This window comes from Heterocephalus glaber, unplaced genomic scaffold, assembly GCF_053883595.1.
Source record: "Heterocephalus glaber isolate CG9 unplaced genomic scaffold, H.glaber_assembly_v1.0 deba00001806, whole genome shotgun sequence".
Classification (NCBI taxonomy): Eukaryota; Metazoa; Chordata; class Mammalia; order Rodentia; family Bathyergidae; genus Heterocephalus; species Heterocephalus glaber.
In genome coordinates this window covers 334,673-357,509 of record NW_028258481.1, presented here as the reverse complement: position 1 = coordinate 357,509, position 22,837 = coordinate 334,673, and the positions used below count along the sequence as shown (strand labels likewise).

At 37.6% G+C, this 22,837-nt stretch overlaps 1 protein-coding gene and 2 pseudogenes across 1 annotated transcript; all 3 read left to right on the top strand.

Moving 5' to 3' along the window:
* The first annotated feature begins 2,248 nt into the window (after window positions 1–2,248).
* Window positions 2,249–3,175, top strand: LOC147820682 (olfactory receptor 5T7-like; annotated as a pseudogene).
* Window positions 3,176–10,851: 7,676 nt separating this feature from the next.
* Window positions 10,852–11,813, top strand: LOC147820681 (olfactory receptor 8H1-like). The gene has a single exon (XM_087203803.1). It carries the CDS (start codon window positions 10,852–10,854, stop codon window positions 11,791–11,793), a length of 942 nt encoding a protein of 313 aa, XP_087059929.1. The 3' UTR covers window positions 11,794–11,813.
* Window positions 11,814–17,546: 5,733 nt separating this feature from the next.
* LOC101710205 (serum response factor-binding protein 1 pseudogene) lies at window positions 17,547–18,922 on the top strand (annotated as a pseudogene).
* The last annotated feature ends 3,915 nt before the right edge of the window (window positions 18,923–22,837 follow it).

The following is a 22,837-nucleotide window of genomic DNA, read 5'->3' as shown; positions in this document are numbered from 1 at the left end:
TGATCATCAGGGAAATGCAAATCTAAAATATTTTAAACACTGTAATGTACTGAAAATATGCACTTATAAAAAAATTTTAAATGACAACTGCAAAACTTTTAAACAGAGTCTGAAGTATACTACTCAATAAACAACAGCAAATTGTGCCTTATTCCAGGACATTTACACTTTCAATTATGAAGGAAATCATTTTGTTGCTATTTTGGACCAGTAGATATTTGAGGCATATTCCATTAGGAACATCTGTGGGCTTCATCAACAGTGAAATACCTGAATAAAAACAGCCTCATTTACACATCTTCATTGTACCCAAACCTGCATTTGCTGCACCTGGGGTAAGAAAAAACTTCAAATGATTAAAAGACTATTTGTGCAGGCAGAACCTAAAGTCTCAAGGATATCTATGTTACTTTTAGAAACTATTGTGCTGCTGAAAAACAAGTACTGTACTAAACATCTCTTGCCTTTGCAAGTGTGAATAATACGTACTTATCAGGATCTAATTTACCCAGAGTTCTGCCTGAGAACTTCAGCAAACACTTACTGGAAAGAAATATAATACAAAATATTGAATTTATAGTTGTATAAGTAAAGAAGAGAGAAGTGAATGGTTTAATTTTTGTGGTTGATGAAGTTAGTTCCATGTAAGAACAAATCATGAAATCTATCAATGCAGAGTAATGAAATATAGGACATATTCAACTATGCAGGGTCTTGTACCTTGATATTATAAAAATACTGTCAATAATAACTTAAAATTTATATCAGTGATGTTATCTACTTAACAAAACTATTTCTTTTATATTTCTCAAGGTTAAGTTATTTAAATATCTCAAAACACATCAAGACTCACAGTTTGCTTTAATTCCTTGGGAGAACTATGAAGTCATAGTACATCAACTGACAGGGAAAATGGCAAAAGTCTAATATGCTATAAGGAAGACAGACCTCAGTCTTGATCCTGGAATTATTATTATCATTATTGTTTGGTTTTTTGTAACATGATCTCACTATATACACCACTCTGCCCTTGAACTCACTATGTAGGCCAGGCTGGCCTTGAACTCATGGTGATCCTTCTGCCTCAGCCTCTTAAGTGCTGAGATTACAGGCATGTGCCAGCTTGCCTAGCTTAATTTTGAAATTATTAACCAAAGAAGTTTCTGTAAATGTGAAATAATATGCACAAAATGAATTCCTGCAAAAAATTCTCAATTAGTGGCTGTTGTTACTTCTTTTCTCTTTTGCAAATTTAAGGATTTGCAAATTTTCCAAATTTAGTGTTTCATCATAAAATTCAGGTGGAAATTATAGAAGTAGATTTACATTTATTTCGGAAATTTATCCCTTATTACTCAGTCATCAAGAATCAATATCATTTCTGCTCAAAACTCTTAATCTTTTGAATATGTGATAATAATTTTCTTATAACAGTGTAACTTATTTTATTAGCTAATAAAAAAACTGTTGAGATAATTTAGCTAAAACCTCCTATTAGTCAAAGGAAATGTAAGCCCCTTCTAGTGTACAAAGCATAATTTTGGTAAATTGTATGAATATTTTTAAAACATCTCATACACATATATATGGCAGAAAAACAAAATCATAATTCAAAAAGTCTTTCACTGACTTCATCCTCTTAAAATAGTAAAGTCAACAAATTTAGCTTATTTCATAATTATAGTTTTTGAAAGATTCAATTTATTAGGTAATTTTCCATCAAATATGATGGTCATCTTATAAAATAAATATTAATTCTTTACAGTCTAAAGATGATAGTTTAAATCATGCTGCACAATTGATGACAGAGTTGTGATTCTATCTCAAGGTTCTACACCTGATATAATACCTCTCGAAATAAGGTATTTTTTTCAACACTCAAATTGTCTTTTAATGTGACTTAATATGAAACCAGCTAATACAATTCAGGGGAATTAATCAGTGGACCTGATATGTAGGATTTGTGGCGCTAGGGTATTACCTACGTGAACACGTATGTTTTGCACTTGACAGTGCAGTGAAGGACATGAGCACTCCTCTCACTAACTCGTTACTGTATTTGTATCTCTTGCTGGGAAATTATATTCAGTGTGCGCACACACATATGCATACATACACATGTGTGTGTACAGAAATACTTAGATAGACACAGGTCCTGCTGTTCATGGTTACAGTGAGGTTCATTCTCTCCTAGTGACATGATCTTCAGTGTATGATTATCTTCAGGTTTCTCCTGGGACATGTCGGCATGGAGAATTTCACTGAAGTGACCGAATTTGTGTTGAAAGATTTCACTGACAATGCTGACCTACAGACCATTTGCTTCTTCCTATTTCTAGCAATTTACCTTCATACTCTCATTGGAAATTTAGGGCTGATTGCGCTGGTCATTGGGGATTTCCGGTTGCACAACCCAATGTATTATTTTCTGAGTGCCTTGTCTTCTGTGGATGCCTGCTTTTCCTTCACTATTACCCCAAAAATGTGGTGGCTTTCATGTCAGAGAACAAAGTCATTTCCTTCCTTGGGTGCACAGCACAGAGGTGTTTTGCTGTAACGTTCGGGACCACAGAATGTTTTGTCCTGGCTGCAATGGCTTATGACCCCTATGTAGCCATCTATAACCCGCTGCTGTACTCTGTGAGCATGACACCCAGGATCTATGTGTTACTCATCACTGCGTCCTACCTCGGGGGGATCCTGCATGCCACTGTGGACATGGGGGGTACTTTCAGCCTGTCCTTCTGTGGGCCTAATATCATCCAACATATCTTCTGTGATATCCCTGCTCTGTTTGCCATTTCTTGCTCTGACACTCACAGGAACCAGCTTCTACTCTTTTACATTGCTGGCTCGGTTAAGGTATTTACTGTACTAGTCGTCCTGGTATCCTATGGTTTCATTCTGTCAGCCATTCTCAGGACACACTGTGCAGAAGGGAAGTGAAAGTTCTTTTCTGCATGTGCCTCTCACCTCACTGCAGTGTCCATTTGACACGGAACTGTTACTTTCATGTACATGAGACCCAGTTCCAGGTACACCTTGGAGCACGACATGATGGTGTCCATATGTTACACCATTCTGATTCCCTTGCTGAATCCCATCATCTACAGTTTGAGGAACAAAGATGTCAAGCAAGCAATGTAAAAAGTGTTTGGGAAAAAATAGTTTATGAAAAAAGTACATTTTTCACCCAAAAATTGGTACCAAAATTAAAACTGAGATTCTGTATGTCAATATAAAGAGAATATGAAAATGTTTAATTCCCTAATGCCTCTCTCCTTTGTGAATATTTAAGATAATGAACACAAGCCATATTCTCCTGTGATGCACTGATAGCAGAGATAAACTATTGCCCATCTGCTTTCATAGTGCTCATACCAGTATGTGTTTATGTGTCCATACTCAGATGCTGTTTCCGCTGCCACGCACAGTACACATGGCCTGTATGTATGTGACCTTCAGCATGCTGTGTACTACCTTTCTCAGCCGAACTAAATTGTGTTTTCCTTTCCCCTAAATCCATCTGTAAAGAATTTTGTAGCTTTGTTTGACTGGCTTGATCAACACTGTGTAATCAACAGGAAATAAATATTGCTCCCATAATCAGACTGTTTTCCTAGAGTTATTGGTACTTAACTCCAATTTGAAGCAGTTTCCTGCATTCTCTGCCATATGCAGCAACTGCATTGCCAACCGTGGTCTTCAGATTTCTGTGGATCATCACTGGGCTGATTGGTAAGTTTGAAGCTCGACCACTTTTAGTATACATCCATCCAGAACACGGGCATGAAGCCCAGTCTCTAAGCTGATAGCTTTGGACCTCAGCATTTGTCAGGACTGCACTTAAACATGGGCACAACACCAAAATCACAATTCATTTAATGAAACAGAACTCCCTGCTGGATTCGTCTCTCTGCCTACCTGAGTAAACACCCTCAGTTAGGAGCCTTCCCTCAGTCTGCCCTCTGCTCAGAGCTTCTCTCTGCTTTCTGTCCCTCTGTACCCAGCCAGCTGTGTTGCCCTTGCCTAGGCCGCTTCCTCACTGCCTGGCTCTGGAAGGAAATGACCTGAAATGGGCTCTGCTGGCTGAAGCTCAGTCCTGCTCCCTCACCTCATTGTCCCTGCAGCCCTGGCCTTCCTCAGAGACAAAGCCATTGCATTTTCCATTCCTTGCATTCATCTTAACTCATTTCATTTCGATTAGTATTTTTTGAACTCATTCGGGATCCCCTTTATTCATTACTTATTATAGGATAATACCGTCAGGACATGGAAAGCAACCCCAAGATATTTTTTAAACTTGTGATTGATACATTTCAATACCAGCACAGCACATCATAAACACAAAACCTCTCCCACCCAAACATATTCCTGCATAGCACCATAAAAGTTAATTTACTCTTGTAGCAGGCAATCCCTTGTGATATCACAGAATGCCTTCTTCCAAATGTTACCACTCAGTTATGATCATTCTGTCCATGATCTGTATTTCATCAAACACTGCACACGGGGACTGACCTGGTGTACGTGAGCTCATACACATGTCTACTTGAGTGGATATTTCTAAGCATTGAAGAGTTGCTTACACAAATTGAAATTACAAGTAATGATGGCTTTTAGATGTATTCAAGCTTAAATTTGCCTCAGAAGAATCAATCATGAATGTAGTACATGAATAAGCCACAGACTTGATAATTATACATTTGTTAAATTAATAAATTATACACTAGTAATCAATGGGGCATTGGATAACAAATACATACAAATAAGAACTCCAAATAAAGAAATCTCTCAGGATTGATATCTATACTTCTCTTTAAAGGTAATCTGAAAATTATAAATGTAAGGTCACATCAAACACTCTTCACTGTAATAAACTTTTTCAATAAATTGAACAGCTGTGAAGTAGAACCTGAGGGTGAGAAAGCAAAGTAAACCCCTCAGCTGTTCTGGTGGGATTTTAACACCACGGACATTCTGGCAAACAATTTAGAAACTTCTAATAAGTTTATACACTCAGCAAAATATGACGATACCCTATAGATAAGTAAATTAACACACAAGAGTTCAAACAGAAACCAAATAATACAATAAATTTGAGGATACGTCATTCATAGTGTAGTAGAAAAATGGCATAAATTTCTGAAATATTACAGAATACTTTGTTGATGAATACATAAATTAACAAATAAGTAATACACATGGTAGATAGTGTTTATATCAGGTAAAAGATTTAACTGGAAATGAGTAGGATTCATGGAAATAGGAGGGCATATATAAAAAGTTTCAATATTATTCATATGACATTTATGCTCAAATAAATAAGAAAAACTAATGGATATATATGTAAAATCAAAGGTAATCTTACATAAAATTCAAAATAAGTATTCTTGTTACTTAAGTAAATACAGACTTCTATTGCTAATATTTGTCAGGGATTTGTAAAAGTCTTGGATTCTTGGATCGTTAAAACCTGAGTAAGCATCTGACATAAACATTAAAAGACAAAAGGCTCCTTTTGGCTCAGGATTCAGCCCTTCAGTCCATGGTCTGCTGCTCGGTTGCTGTGGGCTTGCAGCAAGGCAGAAACCTGGTGAAAAGTGCAGCCAGAGCCCAGCTGCTCACATGATGGCAGCCAGGAGTCAGAGAGGGTGAGCAGGCCAGAGAAGAGCGGCTGGGACCAGACAGGGTCCTCAAGTTCACCCCAGGACGCCCTCCCTCAGCAGGCCCTGTTCTCCTTGTCATCACTCCCAATGATGCCATCAGGCTATTATTAACATGAATAGAGTACGGACATCAATATGCTCCATTAGGTGATGCTGTAGGCTGCATGATCCAATCGCTTTCCCAAAACCCATCAGCCCTGAACCAAAGCTTTAGTGCTTCAGGCTGAGGGAACAGCTCAGTGCTGTAACACGGCTGCAATCCCACAGTCTCAGTAGTATCTGCTGAGCTGACGACACCGCCTAATCCACAGCAAAGCCAGCGCTCTCACCCGGAGCATTTCCACGGCCTGGACGCTGCCAGCCTCCACTCGGAGTCCTCTCCTCCCTGCTGAAGTCCATGCGACCAGCGAGCCACAGCACGAGAGGTCTGCACACCGCGCACGACCTGGGCAGAGTCCTGGTGTCCGTGAGGCTGGCCGTGGGGTGAGTTCATCCCCACTGCATTCTGTTATCCACGGCGCAGGCAGCAGCCCCACTTCTTCCTTTCTCACCGACCACTGGGCCTCTGTCAGCGTTTCTCAAGATTGTACTGAGACACGAAATGTTCCCCGAAAGGACGTTCCTGCCTCACAGGGACGGACAGCTTTGGCGCCCCTGGACCGAGGCCCAGGTCCCCTGAGGGAGTCCCTGAGCCCGGGCCCCACGCGGGTTTGGCTGCTGTCTTCTGAGCTGCGCTGCTCAGCCCTCACCGCTGGCCCCAGCCTCCCTGTGGGGGTCCTAGGAGGAAGACAGAGAAAGGGCTCAGCGGGCCGCATTTCCACCCCTAGGTAGGGCTCTGGAGGAGGGCTGAGCTGCCTGCTTTCCCCGCCTTTGCTTCCCTTGTACCTCATGATTTTAAATTTTTATTTTGTAACCTCATTTTCCCTCGAGTTTGCTTCATTAATCAGAGAATAAGAGTAGCCCGAGACCACAAAGTACAAAGGACATTTTCCTCAAATATGCTTACGTAATTTAAATAGCACCTCAATAGCATCGATGCACAAAATCTCCTATGGCAATCTTTGGCTGTGCAAAAGTTGCTTTCATCTCTTTGAGGAGCTCTGCCCTGCGATGTCATATAGTTTCTTCACTCAAAGTCAGACTGAGTCTTGGCCATCGATATCCCTCAGTGGTACACACTCAAGCAATGGAAGTTAGCACATCTCTGTGATCTATGGGATTATTCGGATACATATGGAAGTATTCCTTAAATGCGACCCAAATTACAAAGAATGATGAAATTTGTGTTTTACAAATTCTTAAGTCTGCATCATATGAATCATAACTGTAGTAAGACAAAAGCTACCAAAATACATATAGTGATACATCTGCTGAGTTAATAAAAAAAAGACTCAACCCACAGGAAAGTGGGGTAAGAACACATAACACATTCGTAAATAGAATACTCATATTGATATTATATTTATTTTATTTTAATAGCTATCATCAATTTTGAATTATAGATATAAATCGATATGAAGCACACATATAGTAGTAAAGCTGATAAAAATGTAACACTTCAAAACTTCAAAATGATAGGAGAGGGAAAAATGTAGCTATCTTCAGAACACTGATGTAGCTATAAAAGTAGTAGACATTTTGAAAAACAATTTATAAATATCTAACAAGTTTAAATCAAAAAATAATTTCCAATTAAAAGAATTAACACGAATGGATCAATAGAAAAAAGCAAATTCGCAAAATAAAACATTTAGTAGCATATCATAAAAGACTTCTGTGTGTGTGTACACCATTGTACCATACTTTCTGATGTGTGCATCAGTTGACAGGAGTACTTCCTGTGAAGGACAGAGAGTAGAACTGTGTTTCCCTCCAGAGAGGAGAAAGCTCTTTTGGACCAGGACCAAGATTCATCAGCAGAGGATCTGTATCCACACAATCACACTTACTCTGTTAAACTATGATTTTTGAAGTAAAAATACATCCATGAGTGACTAATGTAAATGTATATAAACTCCTGTGAACACCTGTATAATAGTGATTATGAAATGCAAGTGTGTTTTCACTTAAGAAAATGCCAGTAATAGTGCCAGTATCAAACCAGAATTCTAAAATTTAGTAGAACCATCTAAGTTAATGCTATATTTTTAACTGGGTTATGTACAAGTACAATCTATTTTGAATATGCATTAGAAACTTCTGGAAACTAAAAACTAGCAAAATGTAATTATAAAACAGTTACCATACTGTATGCAATAACCATATTGAATTATTAAGAATGCACTTAAACATGAGTAGAATATTTAAGGTTTCACTAAAAAAGTAACATAGATAGCACACATGTAAATTTATGCATAATCTAATTTAAATAAATGCGTTGAGATACAATCCATGTGACATAAAATCAAATGTTTCAAAAGCAGTGGTTGAAAGCTGGATGCAGTGGTGCACACCTGTGACCCAACCCTCCAGAGAATGAAGGAGACCTCAGTAAGTCTGAGCCCAGCTTGGTATCCACAGTCATTTTATGTCCAACCTGGCATAGGGAGCAAGACCCTGTCTCTGGTAAATAATCAATAAATAAACAAAGAGCAAATGCATGGTAATCATTTAAAGGCAAGAATTACACCCACAATGCTGAGTAGCTGGTTCTATCAACTAAGCAGATGTGGAAACAGCAGCAATTCAGAGTCCAGTTTTCACATCTTTCTGAATACTTAGGTATTTATAGGCTGCACGATTTTTGAAAATCTCTCAAAAATAATTCACTATTTAAGATTCTATACATAAATGTTCCCAAACGTTTCCACCACCCCAGATGACACATGGACTACTTTCTCCCCCTCCTCCACCTGCCTGTGTGCCTGGGAACCTGCTTCCACCTGAGGTGCTTTTCTCTTCTGACAGTTCATGTGGAGGATTCACAGGAAAGGGGCCTTTTGTGTGGTGACATTATGTAAATCTATCAGCACCCATCAAAATAAGCTTTGTGGGCACACTGGGAACTAATCAGGAGAAATTACTATTGTGTAATCAAAATGGTAAGAAGCCTGAATGGTTTTCATCTTATTTCAGTTTCATTGTTTTCTATTTTCTCTAATGAATGTGCTCTACTCCTCTGATAAAATCATACTTTTATGTGTAAAACATTTCATGGTGAAAATTTGTATTACTCCATTTTTGATACATCACTTATAAAATAAATATTTGTCTGGAAATTTCATCTTCACCACCTTAGTCAAAGAAGAAAAATCCCAACAGACCACTATTGAATGTAAAAATTGTTCTCTGTGAATTTATATAACTGTGTGTCAATTTAAAAAGTAAATAAATGAAGTTGAGCTACAATTTAGCGTATCATGGGAGAACATGTTTATGCCCTTCTTTCTGGGACTTCCCAGGGAAAAGGTGAAATCTTTCCCTGGTTAAATGCTTGCACTTGGTCCTTGGAGTCCCGCCCAGCCCAGGCACCTTCCGTGGAAACTGCTCCCTGAGGATGAGGAAGGTGCGCTATCCTGAGGGCTCATATGCGAGGGCCTGGGTCATCAGCCTGCTGGATGGAAGGCGATCCTGCTCTGGTTATGTTCACAGCTGCTCCCTGGGATTCTCTCCAGACAAGATGTCCTGGTTAAGTATCCATTGGATCAGGACAGGAACAAAATTTCTAGAATGATTTAATTTATCTAATTAATGAAAGAGAATGTACAAAAATATCTAAGTAAACTACCAAGGAAAACAAATATCACAGAAAGTGTCAGCTTCTTATCTTGTCATCTTATTTGTGAAAAAAATTTCAAGTATTAAAATTTCTAGGTGGATAATATTGTGTTTTCCCCCCAGTAAGTGTCATTCTTAAAATTGGAGAGTGTTAGATCAGAAAAAATGAACTAAGGATTTTATCAGAAGAATATGCAAATATGTATATATAAACTTATTATAAGCAATATTAATACAGTATTTTTGAATCGAGAATATGAAGATGGTGTATCGAAAGTCTGTAAGTAATGTGCATAGTTTGAAAATGTATTTGTGGAAGAAATTTGACTTTGAAAAATCAAGTTAGGAAGGCACATTGTAACTGGAGTTGCAGTGTTGTCCCCTTCTCCCACTCCCAAAAATGGGAGAACATGTATTTTGATTGAACTTTTAAAATTTGATTATTTTGACTGAAAGACAAGCATTTGCTCATCGCTAGCCCCTCACTGCCTCTGATCTCCGTCTCCCAGGCTCGGGGTGTGAGGGCTTCTAAGTCCAGGTCAGTGCCAGCTGCCTTCCACCCTGGTGTAAATGAAACCCGACCTTGACCTCCTGCTGTAGGTCCACACCTGCACCTTCTTCTCAGAGGCAGATGGCATTTTTCTGACAGAGCATTGCTTCCTGTCTGTCATCTGAGTCCAGGAGGAAGCAGTTACATGTTTTCTCTCTAGAGGAGGAAATGGGAGCAGCAGCCTATCTTTTAAAGCATCTTAATATTTAAAGAGTCATGTTACCCGTTCAATTTGGATATATTCAGCAGTACTGTAGTATATGGGATTTATAATCTTAATGTGCCCCACATAAGTTCCCTATAAAGTGAAATTTACTTGTAATTAATGTCTGATTGTATTGGGAACTAAATGGGAATAAATAACACACTAAACTTTTAATCATAGTTTTTTTATATCCTTTCTCATACTTGATAGGAGAAGTTAGAGCATATAACTTATAAGCATATGTTACAGCATATAACATATAGGAGAAGCATGAGCATCCACTCCTGAGGCTAAGCGCCTGGGAGAATACCAGGGTTGAGATGCAATTGCCACTATTAAACAAGTTACATTCTTTCCCCTTCTTATGATCTAAAAATATGGTGCAATAGTAAGTATAGCATAAAATTCACATGTGGATTAAATGTGTTAATACAGGGAGGCATGTAGAATGGCATCAGGTGTATGCTAATTCCATAAGATAGACACTCATATTATATCAGAATCAAGTGTCAATTTTTACCTATAATTCTCTATATGACAATGGAATTTTTTGCCTTCCTGTTCAATAAAGTTTGTCCACTTTTAGAAATTGCATAAACTAAGCATAAAGTAAGCATAGTCCTAACAATAAATAGGCCATGCAGACAAACAAAACCTTTTGCAGTCACTCAAGCTATGTATCAACTTTGACTATTCAACAGGAGGACACCATGAGTAGAAGGAACTCCACCAGTGTGGCTGACTTCATCCTCATGGGGCTGACGGACTCTGCAGAGGCAAAGCTGGTCCTCTCCGGGCTCTTCCTCCTGATTTACCTGGTCACGGTGCTGGGGAATGCGGGGATGATACTGATCATTCCCTTGGATCCTCAGCTTCACACCCCCATGTACTTTTTTCTCACTCACCTCTCATTTCTTGACCTCAGCTACTCAAGCGTCTTCACCCCTAAAACCTTACAGAGCTTACTGACTTCCACCAAGAGCATCTCCTTCCTGGGCTGTTTCACTCAGTTATACTTTTTTGCAGTATTTGGAGCGGCCGAATGTTTGCTTCTCTCCTCCATGGCCTATGATCGCTATGTAGCTATCTGTAACCCTCTGCACTATCTAGTCATTATGTCCACACGACTGTGCCGAGGCCTGGTGGCTGGCTGCTATGCTATTGGCTTTCTGGATGCCACTGTGAGTGTGTGTTTCATGAGCAGACTGCACTTCTGCAAGTCTAATGTCATCCAGCACTTTTTCTGTGATGCATCCCCTATTTTAGCCCTGTCCTGCAGTGACACTTCCAAGATTGAAATCATTATATTCATTTTTGCTGGCTTCAATTTAGGGCTGTCCCTCAGTACCATATCTGGATCCTATCTGTCCATCCTCTCCACTATCTTGAAAATTAATTCCACTGCAGGAAAGAAAAAAGCCTTCTCCACCTGTGCCTCCCATCTCCTGGGTGTCACCATCTTCTACAGCACTATGATGTTTACTTACCTAAAACCGAAGACGTCCTACTCCTTGGGAAGGGATCAGGTGGCTTCCGTGTTTTACACGATTGTGATCCCCATGCTGAACCCTCTCATTTACAGTCTTAGAAACAAAGAGGTGAAGCACGCTGCCCTGAGAGTCCTGCAGGAGAGGGCGGGTCACAGCCAGTAAAAATAATAGTGACGGTAAGTATTTACATTTTTCTTTTCTATTTTTCCCTTTCCCTTTCTCCTTCTGGGAATGCTTTGTTGTCTATTGAAAACAACTGAGTCTTTTTCTTCTCTAGCTGCCCTTTATTTTTCCACCATGATCTTGGACATTTCTTTCCAGGGACATGTTTTTAGAAATTCCTATTTCAATGAGCATCAAGAAGTGTGTGTTAAGTCTATGATTACTTACATGTGATTTTAAGAGCAACTAAAATGCAAAGGAAGAAAATATATTTGTCACTTTTAAGTATATCATACAGTATTCATGCAGACTCTAATTTTAGAAAATTTCATAATGAAAAAAGAACAAATCATTCTGCTTCTAATATAGAAATTATAAGCAACAATTTTAGAAACAATGACTTTCGAATCATACTCCAATACTTAGGTTCATCCAGCACTTTTTAGTTTGCAACCCACATCAGTTCACTGAAAATGTAAGGTTCATTATCCCAGTTGCACAAGATATACAATAATTTCATATTCCTGTGATCAGAAGATGTATGTAAAACTTTTAGGGTGAGAGCAATAAATGCTAGCTGTTATCATCAGATGCCTTGCATTCCTATAATATTGTAATTTATAGCACATAGTTTTGGATACCATTTCCTCATGTTTTACAAATTTGGGGTTAATTTGATTTACAAACATAGAAGAGCTGAAAAGGAGAAACTATCATGAGTTCACAATTTTGGATTCAGAATAAAGTAAAATATTTAAGTAGAATTAAGTTACAAGTTATAAGAAAGTCTTAATGTCGAAGACAATTTGGAAAATGATAATTATTAAAGAACAGAGAAACAGTGTATTAATTATTGACAGTTTGTGCATGTATTTCTAGATAGAAGTTATGAATATATGTCTCTATATATTTAATGTAATTTCTGTCTTGTATAATCTTTGCTGCTTTCTTTATCCACTAAAATTTTAATATCTAACATTCTCTGTGTAACTGAAATCTAACACATTTTCAGTAAAAGAGCAAAATAACGACCCTCATTGTAGAGTGCTTTTTCCCAGAAATGTTGGGAATTTACCAATTTAATAATCTGTGTGCAGTAATACCTGTTTGGTGCGCTCCTGGGAGCCATGTTAAAACCACTCCCTTCTGTGGCATCACGAGGAGCTTCCGCCCCTGCTTCTTCGCCTTTCTTCCATGTCTTTAGGTTTGTAATGTTTTGAAAACCTTAATGCTCACAATATTTGTCTCATTCATTATGCTTTTTAAATAAAAATTTGCACATCAAAGAATTGACAATGAACTTGGAATATGTGACATTCCATAAGCATAGGCCAAGAAGAGATATACAATCTCCTTATCTTGTAAATAGTTTATCAATACATTCGGTAATTGCAGTTTAAAATTTCTCTTTGTGATTCTAAGGTTATTTTATAAGGCACTGTTCCATTTTCCAGGTAAACTTTTTATTTAAATTTATGTAACAATTATTATATTGATTGTTTTATTCCAAATGTGATTTTAAAAATTATTTTTTTAAAATTTAAGCTAAGTTTTGTAAAATGATATCTGGTTATTTTGAGTGTCTCAAGTAAAGTGCAACATCTCTAATTTAAGAATTACTTTTATCAATGCTTCAATAATTTAAAACTGTCAACAAATGTTTGCAAATATTTTTAAAATGTACTTCTGTTCCTCAAATTTCTGAATCAATTACAAAATTATGCCATACCCAACATCAACGTTACATACAATTATTTATTCCTCCTTTTATATCTATGTTTCTTAGAGTCTATAATTCGAGATATTCCTGGTTGGTTTTCTTTGAAGTTAAAATTAAAAATTTAATAAATATTTATTGTTCAGTAAGTTGTTTGAACACATTTCTCATCACATCCATGTCTTAGTAATTTCATACATTTATGAATTCCTTCTACTTCCCAGTTATTTTAACAGGATGAGGTTTTACCTTACCTTCATTTCTATGTATTTGTATGATTTTTAAAGCTTACACTCAGTGTTCTTTTAGTCTGCGTATCAATCCTTCTGTTGCTGGCACACACACATCCTGATTGCTTTGAACCCCCACCCTCCAGCCTGGTGTCGTCCAATCTCATCCCTGGCAACCCTGGCAGAGGACTCAGATAACCAGGGAAGGGCAGAGCTCAGCGTCCAATCTCAGATGGACCTTGGGACCCTTGTTTTTCTCTTTTGTTTTTAATTTTTTGGCATGTGTGTGTGCTTCAGAGCTCTTAGTAATTCCATGTGGTATGGGGGTTTGATCCCTGTGCACGTCACGCCTTGGTCATGTTTACTCCCGTCCCCCTGCCATCTCCGCTCCCCATTTCTCCAGATCCCCTTCCAACCTTTACAGAGTCCACTTCCTGTTTCTTCACATGAGTCTTTTATTTTGCTCTGTAAATTATTTCTGTTTTGGTTCTTCCGTATTAGAGAAACCATGCCATATGTAACCTTTTGTGATTGCCTCTTTCCACTTATCATTATGGTATTAAGATCCATACCTTCCCTACAAATGCCTTGAACTTATCATTCCTTATGACTGATTACTGCTCCGTTGTGTATGTAGACCACATTTCCTTTACCCATTCACGTCTTGGGCACAGGATTTCACTCCTGGGAGTTTGTGCTGCTGCAAACATGAGTGTGCACCTGTTTCTGTAGCTTGATGACTTAATCGGTAAACTCTTGAAGACCCAGCGTAGCCAAGGACTTCCTGAACAGAACCCCTACTAGACAGGGACAAGCTTGTTTCTGGTCTGTTCCCTTATCTTTACCTATGAGCAGGGTCCACTGTTCACTCTGTTCCTCACCATCTACCTGAGCTCACTGCTGGGCAACCTGGGCATGATCATCCTCACCCAGGTGGACTGCAGGCTGCAAACTCCCATGTACTTCTTCCTCAGACACATGGCTCTCACTGATCTTGGCTATTCCACCGCTGTGGGGCCAAAATGCTGGAAACTTTTGTTGGGAATGAAAATGCACTCTCCAATTATGGTTGTGCTACACAATTTGCATACGTGTCTGTGTGTGTTGCTAATGAACTGTTATTTGTGTACGATGTCCTAGGCCTGCTGCATGGCCATTTGCAGCCCCCTGCTGTACACTATCATCATGTCACCAAGAGTGTGTTGGGTGCTGATGGCCACTCCCCATGTCTACAATACATTTGTGTCCCTCCTGGTCCATAAAGACTTTTACCTTGCCCTCTGTAGCCACAATGTCATCAGTGATCTCTATTGCGATGGTCTCCTCTTGTTATCTTTGCTGTCCCCAAATACCCATGAAATTGAAATGGTAATTCTGATTTTATCAGTTTCTAACTTGATTTCCTCTCTCCTGGTGATCCTCGTGTCCTACCTGCTCATCCTCATAGCCGTTCTCAGGATGAACTCTGCAGAGAGCAGGCGCAAGGCCTTCTCCACCTGAGGGTCCCACCTGACCGTGGTCACCGAGCTCTATGGGATGCTGATACTGATGTACGTGCAGCCCAAGTCCAGTCATTTCTTTGACACTGATGAAGTGGCTTCTGTGTGATCATTCCAGTGTTGAATCACTTGATCTACAGCGTGAGGAATGAGATGTAAAATGCGCTCTTCAAAGGAGATGGAGAAAGACACGCAGTCTTTCTTCAGAGAGAACATGTTTCCAAAGAGTCAGGCTTCCAAGAGCATCTGTTCTGTTCTTGTCCAGAATAGAAACCAACCATAAATGCACTCAACGAATATTGAAACATTGGCCTTCCTGTACTAGTCCACTTCTAAACGGTGGAAACAAAATTAGTGACCAAAGCAAAATCTCTTCCTCCTTTGAGGAGCAGAAATGAATTACAGACATAATAACTGGAGAAATGCGAGGCTACAGTAAAATGGGCGGAGGCTCTGTGGGCCCAGGTGCAGACGAGGAGAAAGGTTTTCTGAGTGGGAATGAGGAAAAGTAGCAGGGCTCCAGAGCAGGCAAGCAGCCACTGTGGGCTTTTCAACATCACTATAAACTTTCCTGTGTGTGTGTGTGTCTATGTGTTTGTAGTTTTGTGTTTGCAAAGGCAATCTTTCTGTTGCAGACCTCATGTGTATCTGTGAGTATTGTTAAAATCAGCCTTGCCTTGGAGCTCACTGGGCTCAGTGGAACGGGATGATGTGAGGAAATCGGTCCTGAGAATTTGCTCCAAAGCCCCTGTTCCATGTGGTGACCCCAGACACCTCTTTTCTAATCACTACCCTACTTTCACAGGGGAGCTCAAGAGCGCCTGTTCACCCAGCATATCTGGCTACCCAGCAGCCACGGGGCCAGGGTAGCACATTATTTTACTTATATTGGTTGATTTTTATCATGGTCACTATACCAATCAGATCAACTTACTGAGGTGTGCCATGCAAGCCTCAGGTCTTGCTTGTTTGTTTCTTTTGCTTACTGGCTTGTTCTTCATTCCATACTGCCTATTTTCATGTGATGACTGCTTACTCTTGCTTTTCTCTATACATGAAAATAATAATACTTAAAAGTCAGATTTCGACCTTGCATGAGACACCCAGTAGGGATCTTTCTGAAAGAGGTACGGTGACCACTGTCATATGACGTGATCCACGCACACTTGTGTTTATAGCAGCATAACTCTTCTGAGCCAAATCTTGGAAGCAGCCTGAATGTGGATCAAAATATGTGAATGGATAAAGATCACGTCATATCTACACATCGAAGAAGAACTACTCTGCCATGAAAAAGAAGGAACTAGAATCGTTTTTAGGAAAAAGGGTACACGTTGACACCATAATATTTAGCAAAATAAATCAGACACACAAAGTTAAACATCACCTTGTTTCTCTCCTATGAGGCACCCCAAATTCTGTGTAAATAAAGAGAAAAATAAAAGGTAGCTAATAGGAAGAAAGGAGATAGAACTTTGTCAAATGAGAAGGGGATTGAGAGATGAAGGTGGCGGGGCAAAACAAATGAAAAACACATTGAGATGTCCATGCACCCCCCCCCCCACGAGGAATGTGACTGTTACATAATGCAGACATGGATGAATAAAAAATAAAAATGGAAAAAGATACCTACTCTAAGATGAATTAAGTATATTGCTTTTTGGGGAGTGATTTTCCTCCTATTTGGTCTGAATGACAATCAATTTTTTTTGGTTATGTACCATTCTCTTATGACTTGGAAAAAGTAAAGAGAGCTAATTTCATGGTTTGAATTGAGCTATCTTTCTAGGGAGGGGTAGTGTAGTAAGTATAGATGTATATACTTGTATCTCAATACACTTATTCAATTAGCCTTTTTCATCTGCCATGTATTTTTGAGAGTTTATATCATTCAATGTCAATGAGTTTTTCACTGCTTCATAGAGAAACATCTATTTTCGTAGTAATCTATCATGTAACAAAAGTACCTGTGTAGCCAGTCCGTCCGTGGCAATACAAATAAATCTTTTGAATAAAAAGAGCCTACATATGATATCACATCGCTGTAATTCTTACTGAAGAGTTAACACAGCTCATCATTTGATTATGATAAAATTCTCTTATGCCTATAAATTTATCTATTTATATGTCTGAACATATTATAATTTCTTAGAAAATAAATAATTGAAATTAAGAAATGAAATGTTAATAAGATCTATTATTAACTATAAAAGTTTTTCAATTACTATATTTTTAAATTATTATATTTGCCAGGCAGCCGCAATAGAAACACATCGCGTGCAGGTAGCTGCGGATCGGCTTCCGTGATCTACAAAGGCTCCGCCGGTAATTCTCAATCTCAGTAACGAGGTTGTGAAGATGAGAAAAGAAGTGAAGAGAATACGAGTTTTGGCCATCAGAAAACTTGTCAGGAGTGTTGGCAGGTTGAAGTCAAAAAACGATGCTGAAGATGCACTGTTAAAAAATCAAAGACGGGTGCAACCATTGCTTGAAGAAATCCAGGCCAGGAAGGAATTGAAACCTGATATAGCAACTAAGTCTGCTCTTGGTGATGATATCAACTTTGAAAAGATCTGCAAAAAGCCAGATTCTTCTGCAACTGAAAGGGCAATTGCCAGACTAGCCGAACATCCTCTTCTAAAGAAAAAAATAGGTATGCTAAAAGCTGCTGTCCAAGCCTTTAAAGATGCAAGACAAAATACTACTGAAGTTAAGAATACTACAGAAGGAAATCATTCTAAGGACACTTTGTATTCAGATGATGAAGAAAGTAAGTCCAGCATGAAAGAACTAAGACCACTGAGCAGAAATGGAAAGAAGCCAAAACACAGGCAAAGAAACCAATAAAGAATTCAAAAGAAAAAAATGGTTACAATGGAACACGGACCGAAAGCAGTGAACATTCCAAATTCTCTAGCAAAGCTTTTAGAAAAGGATTCTGTAGTTACCCCTCAGTTCCAGAAGACACCTGCTGACCCACACATGAGAACATTAAATAAAAAGAAAGGGTCTGATAACTTGCTTGGTGATGACAGTGATGGCGAGGAAGAATTATTTGGAGAAGAAAAGGAATATTTTGATGATAGCACAGAAGAAAGGTTCTACCAACAGTCTTCCATGTCTGAAGACAGTGATAGTGGTGATGACTTCTTCATTGGAAAAGCCAGATGTACACGGAAAAAGGAAAGTGGTCGCCATACTTCAGCTAAGGAACACAAACCTCTTCACCAAGTGTTACCTGAAGAAGATATCTGTGAAACTAACTGGGATTGCGATGTAAAAAATAGAAATGACAAAAACAAGCCAAGTAGAGAAGCCAGGAAGTTAGAATCAGTATTTTTTCACTCTTTATCTGGATCTGAAAGTTCTAGAAGGGAGCATAGAAAACAAGCTCCAAAAAGCAAAATCTCAGATTTTCCAGAAAATGAACCTCCAATTAAGAACCAGTTTAAAAACAACATACAAAGAGGACTTAAAAATACAAAACAGCCATTAAACACACCTCTTCATCCTTCATGGGAAGCAAGCAGAAAGCGAAAATAACAGCAATCTAAAATTGCTGTGTTTCAGGGGGAAAAAATTACATTTGATGACTGATTAGTACCTCTTTTTGTGAATTACCTATCTCAAATAGGTTATTTCTTTTTTTTCTAATCTATTATTTTAAATTGTATTTTTTATTCTCTCTGGAGGGCTTATAGAATGCTTTCTTTTTATTTTTTAGGTGTTTGTGCTTATAGAGGCCTTTTATAAATTGAGTACCTACTTAAATTTATTTTAATGGCATGCCCCAAGTTAGTACTTTCCTCAGAGCTTTTGGAGGTTGTAGCAATCTCAGCTTTTCTCATTTGGGCTTATCGTGAAGTATATTTTCCTAGTTCAACCTGGAAATATCAAACTATAGTTAAAATAATGATAGATAAGGGCTGGGGATTTAGCTCAATGGTTCTGCTGCCTGCCTGGAATGCACAAGGTCCTGAGCTCGGTCCCCGGTAACAAAAAAAATGATAGATATACATGAAATCATAATTATTTAAAATAGATCACCTTTGTTATGAGTTATTGTTAGCAAACAAAAAATAGTAACTTTTATTCTGGGTGTACAGATAATATTATGTAAGTAAATATTTTTATTTTAGTTTTGATTATTTGTGTTCACATACATTTTCACTATCCTAAAATAGTTTTTCAGAACAATGTTTGGTTTCTTAAGTATATTTCAGTCATTTAGGCAAATTGTTTAAATGTAGAAACACAGCCAAAAATCAGTTTTACATTTTACTGTACAGAAGTATTTCCATGAAACCAAGAATGTGTAATATCTAGTTATTTGACCGTTTAGCCTCATATAAACATTTTTTGAAGAGCTGTAGATTGTAATTTGCAGAACAAATTCTAGAAGGGGGTGGAATTAAAAGCCTTTCCACTGATGGCTGAGCAGAAAAGTTACGAGCTTACTCCTAAGGGCTGCTTTATATTTTACAGTACTGTTATTTAAAAGGAAAACAAGATTTTAAACTTAACTTCAAATGTTTTATTTTTACTACTCTGTAAGATCTGAAAGGTTATTGATTAAACAATGCTAACTAAATTCCATGTTTACTCTGTCAGTACTGCTCATGGAAGGGAAGGTCATCTGGTTAGCCTGAATATAGAAGTCATCTCTACCTTTTTTAAGAGTTTAAAAATTTAGATAACTAGAATGGAATTTAAGAGAATATGCAGAAAGAAAATTATTTTGCTTTGCGGAGTGTAATTGTTTTTACTTTTTTTCTTTTCAATTATTATTTTGATATAATTTCACAGTGACCAAAGAAAAAGTGATATAGATATAATACGAGTGACATGGGACCTAGGGTTGTGATTCATAGCTCTATATCCAAAACATTGAAAATGTGTTCACATTACAACTTGAATATGAATGTACATAGCCTGATAGTTAAAGAAGAAACAACCAAATGTCCAAACGAGGTTACTTTTATGCTTAATATGTTTTAATGCCCTTAGTTCCTTATTTAGAATTTAGAATCTAGAATTAGCCACTTTTAATGAAATCCTCAAACTTTCCTTTATTGCCTAAATACCAGTTAATGACTTTATTCTACTTTCCTCTATTTCCCTTCTTATTTTTAGTTGTTATTTTCACTTATTAGAACATATAACGTAACAGCATTATTATATTATACATTAGCTTTCTGCTTGTCCCTGTCTTAGTTGTAATCTTAGATTTTCAATTAAGTATACCAAGTACTAAATTTCTAAACTTTCCCCAGTCTTTTGTTCAGGTTGTTTATTTTCTAACAGATTCCTCAAAAAAAAAAAAACTCATAGAATTTTTTGAGCTCTTGTTATTTAAATTATTTTCTGTGGTTTTGATTCTTACAGAATTGTGGCTGGATCTTATAATTGTGCCCTTTTCAGTGATTCCCCCTACTCTTTGTGGCAGCAAACCCTTCATTGTTGGTGAATCCTTTTGGGGATTCTTTTTGTATGTTTGTTTGCTTTCCACTTATCAATCTTTGTTTTTGTTTTTTGTGGTTTTTTTTTTAGCTTTATGTTTGCAGTACATGCAGTTTACAGTCATCTTGGGGAGTGGGTATGTGAGCTTGTTTCTTTTTTAATCCCCTTCCCTTTTCCTCCCACCTCCCTCACTTCTCTAAATCCCCCTTCCTCATTTTCATTCTTGTTGACAGTATTAGTCTTACATCATGTTTATGACATGTAGAGTTCATATTCTTGAGGTTATTAGGTTTCTTCTGTACATAGCATAACTTTATTCTACTTATCCCCCTTCCCCTTATATGTTACCATATAATTATGGAAATGTCCCTGGACCTTTTCTGGCTATCTCTTTACCTCACCTAATATTACACTTAAATTATCATGACTTTATATTTTACTTAGATAACTAGTAGCCTGACTTACTCATAAATCTTTATCCTCAAAATTTTCCTTTTCTTTATAAATAAATTTTAAAATCAGCCTATCAAATTTTACTTTAGTGCTGGGGATTTAGCTCAGTGGTTCTCCCATCTGCCTCACAACTGCAAAGTCCCGAGTTTGATCCTGGGTACCAAAAAACAAAACAAATTTTACTTCAAAATTATGCTGGGTGCTATTTTTTGACTACTTTTAGAAATTATCTATAACCTGGGAATTTGTTTTTCAAATGTGTTCTCTTTGTTGTTCTCCAGTTAGTCGTATAGAAAAACTGGGTCTGCTTCTGTGAATGGGCCTAAGTTATAGAATTATAGAACAGTGTTCAGAGGAACAGATTCAATAGCCTAACGATGATATCACCCTACAGAAATTAAATAGTCCTAAATTGGATACTGGAATGATGTTTGTGCTTTGAACATGTGTTTCTCTTCAAGGGAAAACTTGTTTTAAAAGAAAGTCCTTCTCCATGTTATCTTCAGGATAAAATTAAAAGGATGTTTTTCAGTAAAGCCAGCCAAAACTTGGAGTGTCGATGAAGGGAGGAGAGTTATTTGTATTTATTTTTAAACTAAACATGGCATGAATACTCAGTAGTTAGCTTAGCTCCATCATGGACAGAAGTTCACAACCTTCACATATACTACCACTAGACAGTTTAGCTCATGTCTGAAATAGGTGTAGTTCTGACTTTTTAAATTATAGGCACCACCTTTGATAAAGAAAAGGCTAAATATCCTTAATACTATTGAGGACTTATCACCAGTGTAATTGCAACATTAATATACCTAGAATTTACTTTCTTGAGTACTTGAATTTACTTTGTGCACTTTAATAACCAAAGTCTCCCTCCCCGAATTGAGCAGGTCTTTGATCCAATACCAGCTGATTATTGTTCCCTGTTCCCTTTACTTTTCTTCCATGGTATTATTTAACTGACATAAGTTTATATTGTTGTCAGCCTCCTTTACCTAAAGTACAACCTTTGGAAGTGCATGAAATTTGTTTTCTTCTCTGCCATATCCCATCTTTGAACGGTATAACTTACATAGTTAGGTATTTTCTTATTGAATGTTCTACAAATATTTGGATAAATACTCATGGATCTACACAAATGCTCACAGTTTATCAATGACTCATGTGGTCAAGTGGATACAGCTACCAGTTAGAAGTATACTATAGTGATACAGGTGAGAGATAAGGTGACTTGGACTTGGATGTTAGCAGTTAACAATGAGAATAGGAGAGAAAGTAATGGGGATTTTATTATAAAGAAAATGGTATGAAGTAATCCTCTAGGAAAAGTATAGTAGAGTGATTGAGATAAAGCAGTATGATTACTGGACAGCATTGGTAACCATTTGAGGTTTACTGTCATTAATTTACAGTGGAAACATTCAGTCCATCCATTTATATTTTTATTTCTCTGACCTTTTATGTAGTTAAGGCTTTTGTTTTTATTTAAATTGGTTTGCAGGAGTTTTTCATAGGTTAGAAGAATTAGCCTTTTGTTTACCATAATTTAGAAAGAATTTTCACTTTGTCATTTGCTTTTGACGTTTTAATTTTTTTCCAAACACTATGTTGATTTTGTCATGTTACATATGGTATTTGTCTTTTATCCCCCAGCTGGTTATTATTGTTAGTGTATTTGAAGGCTA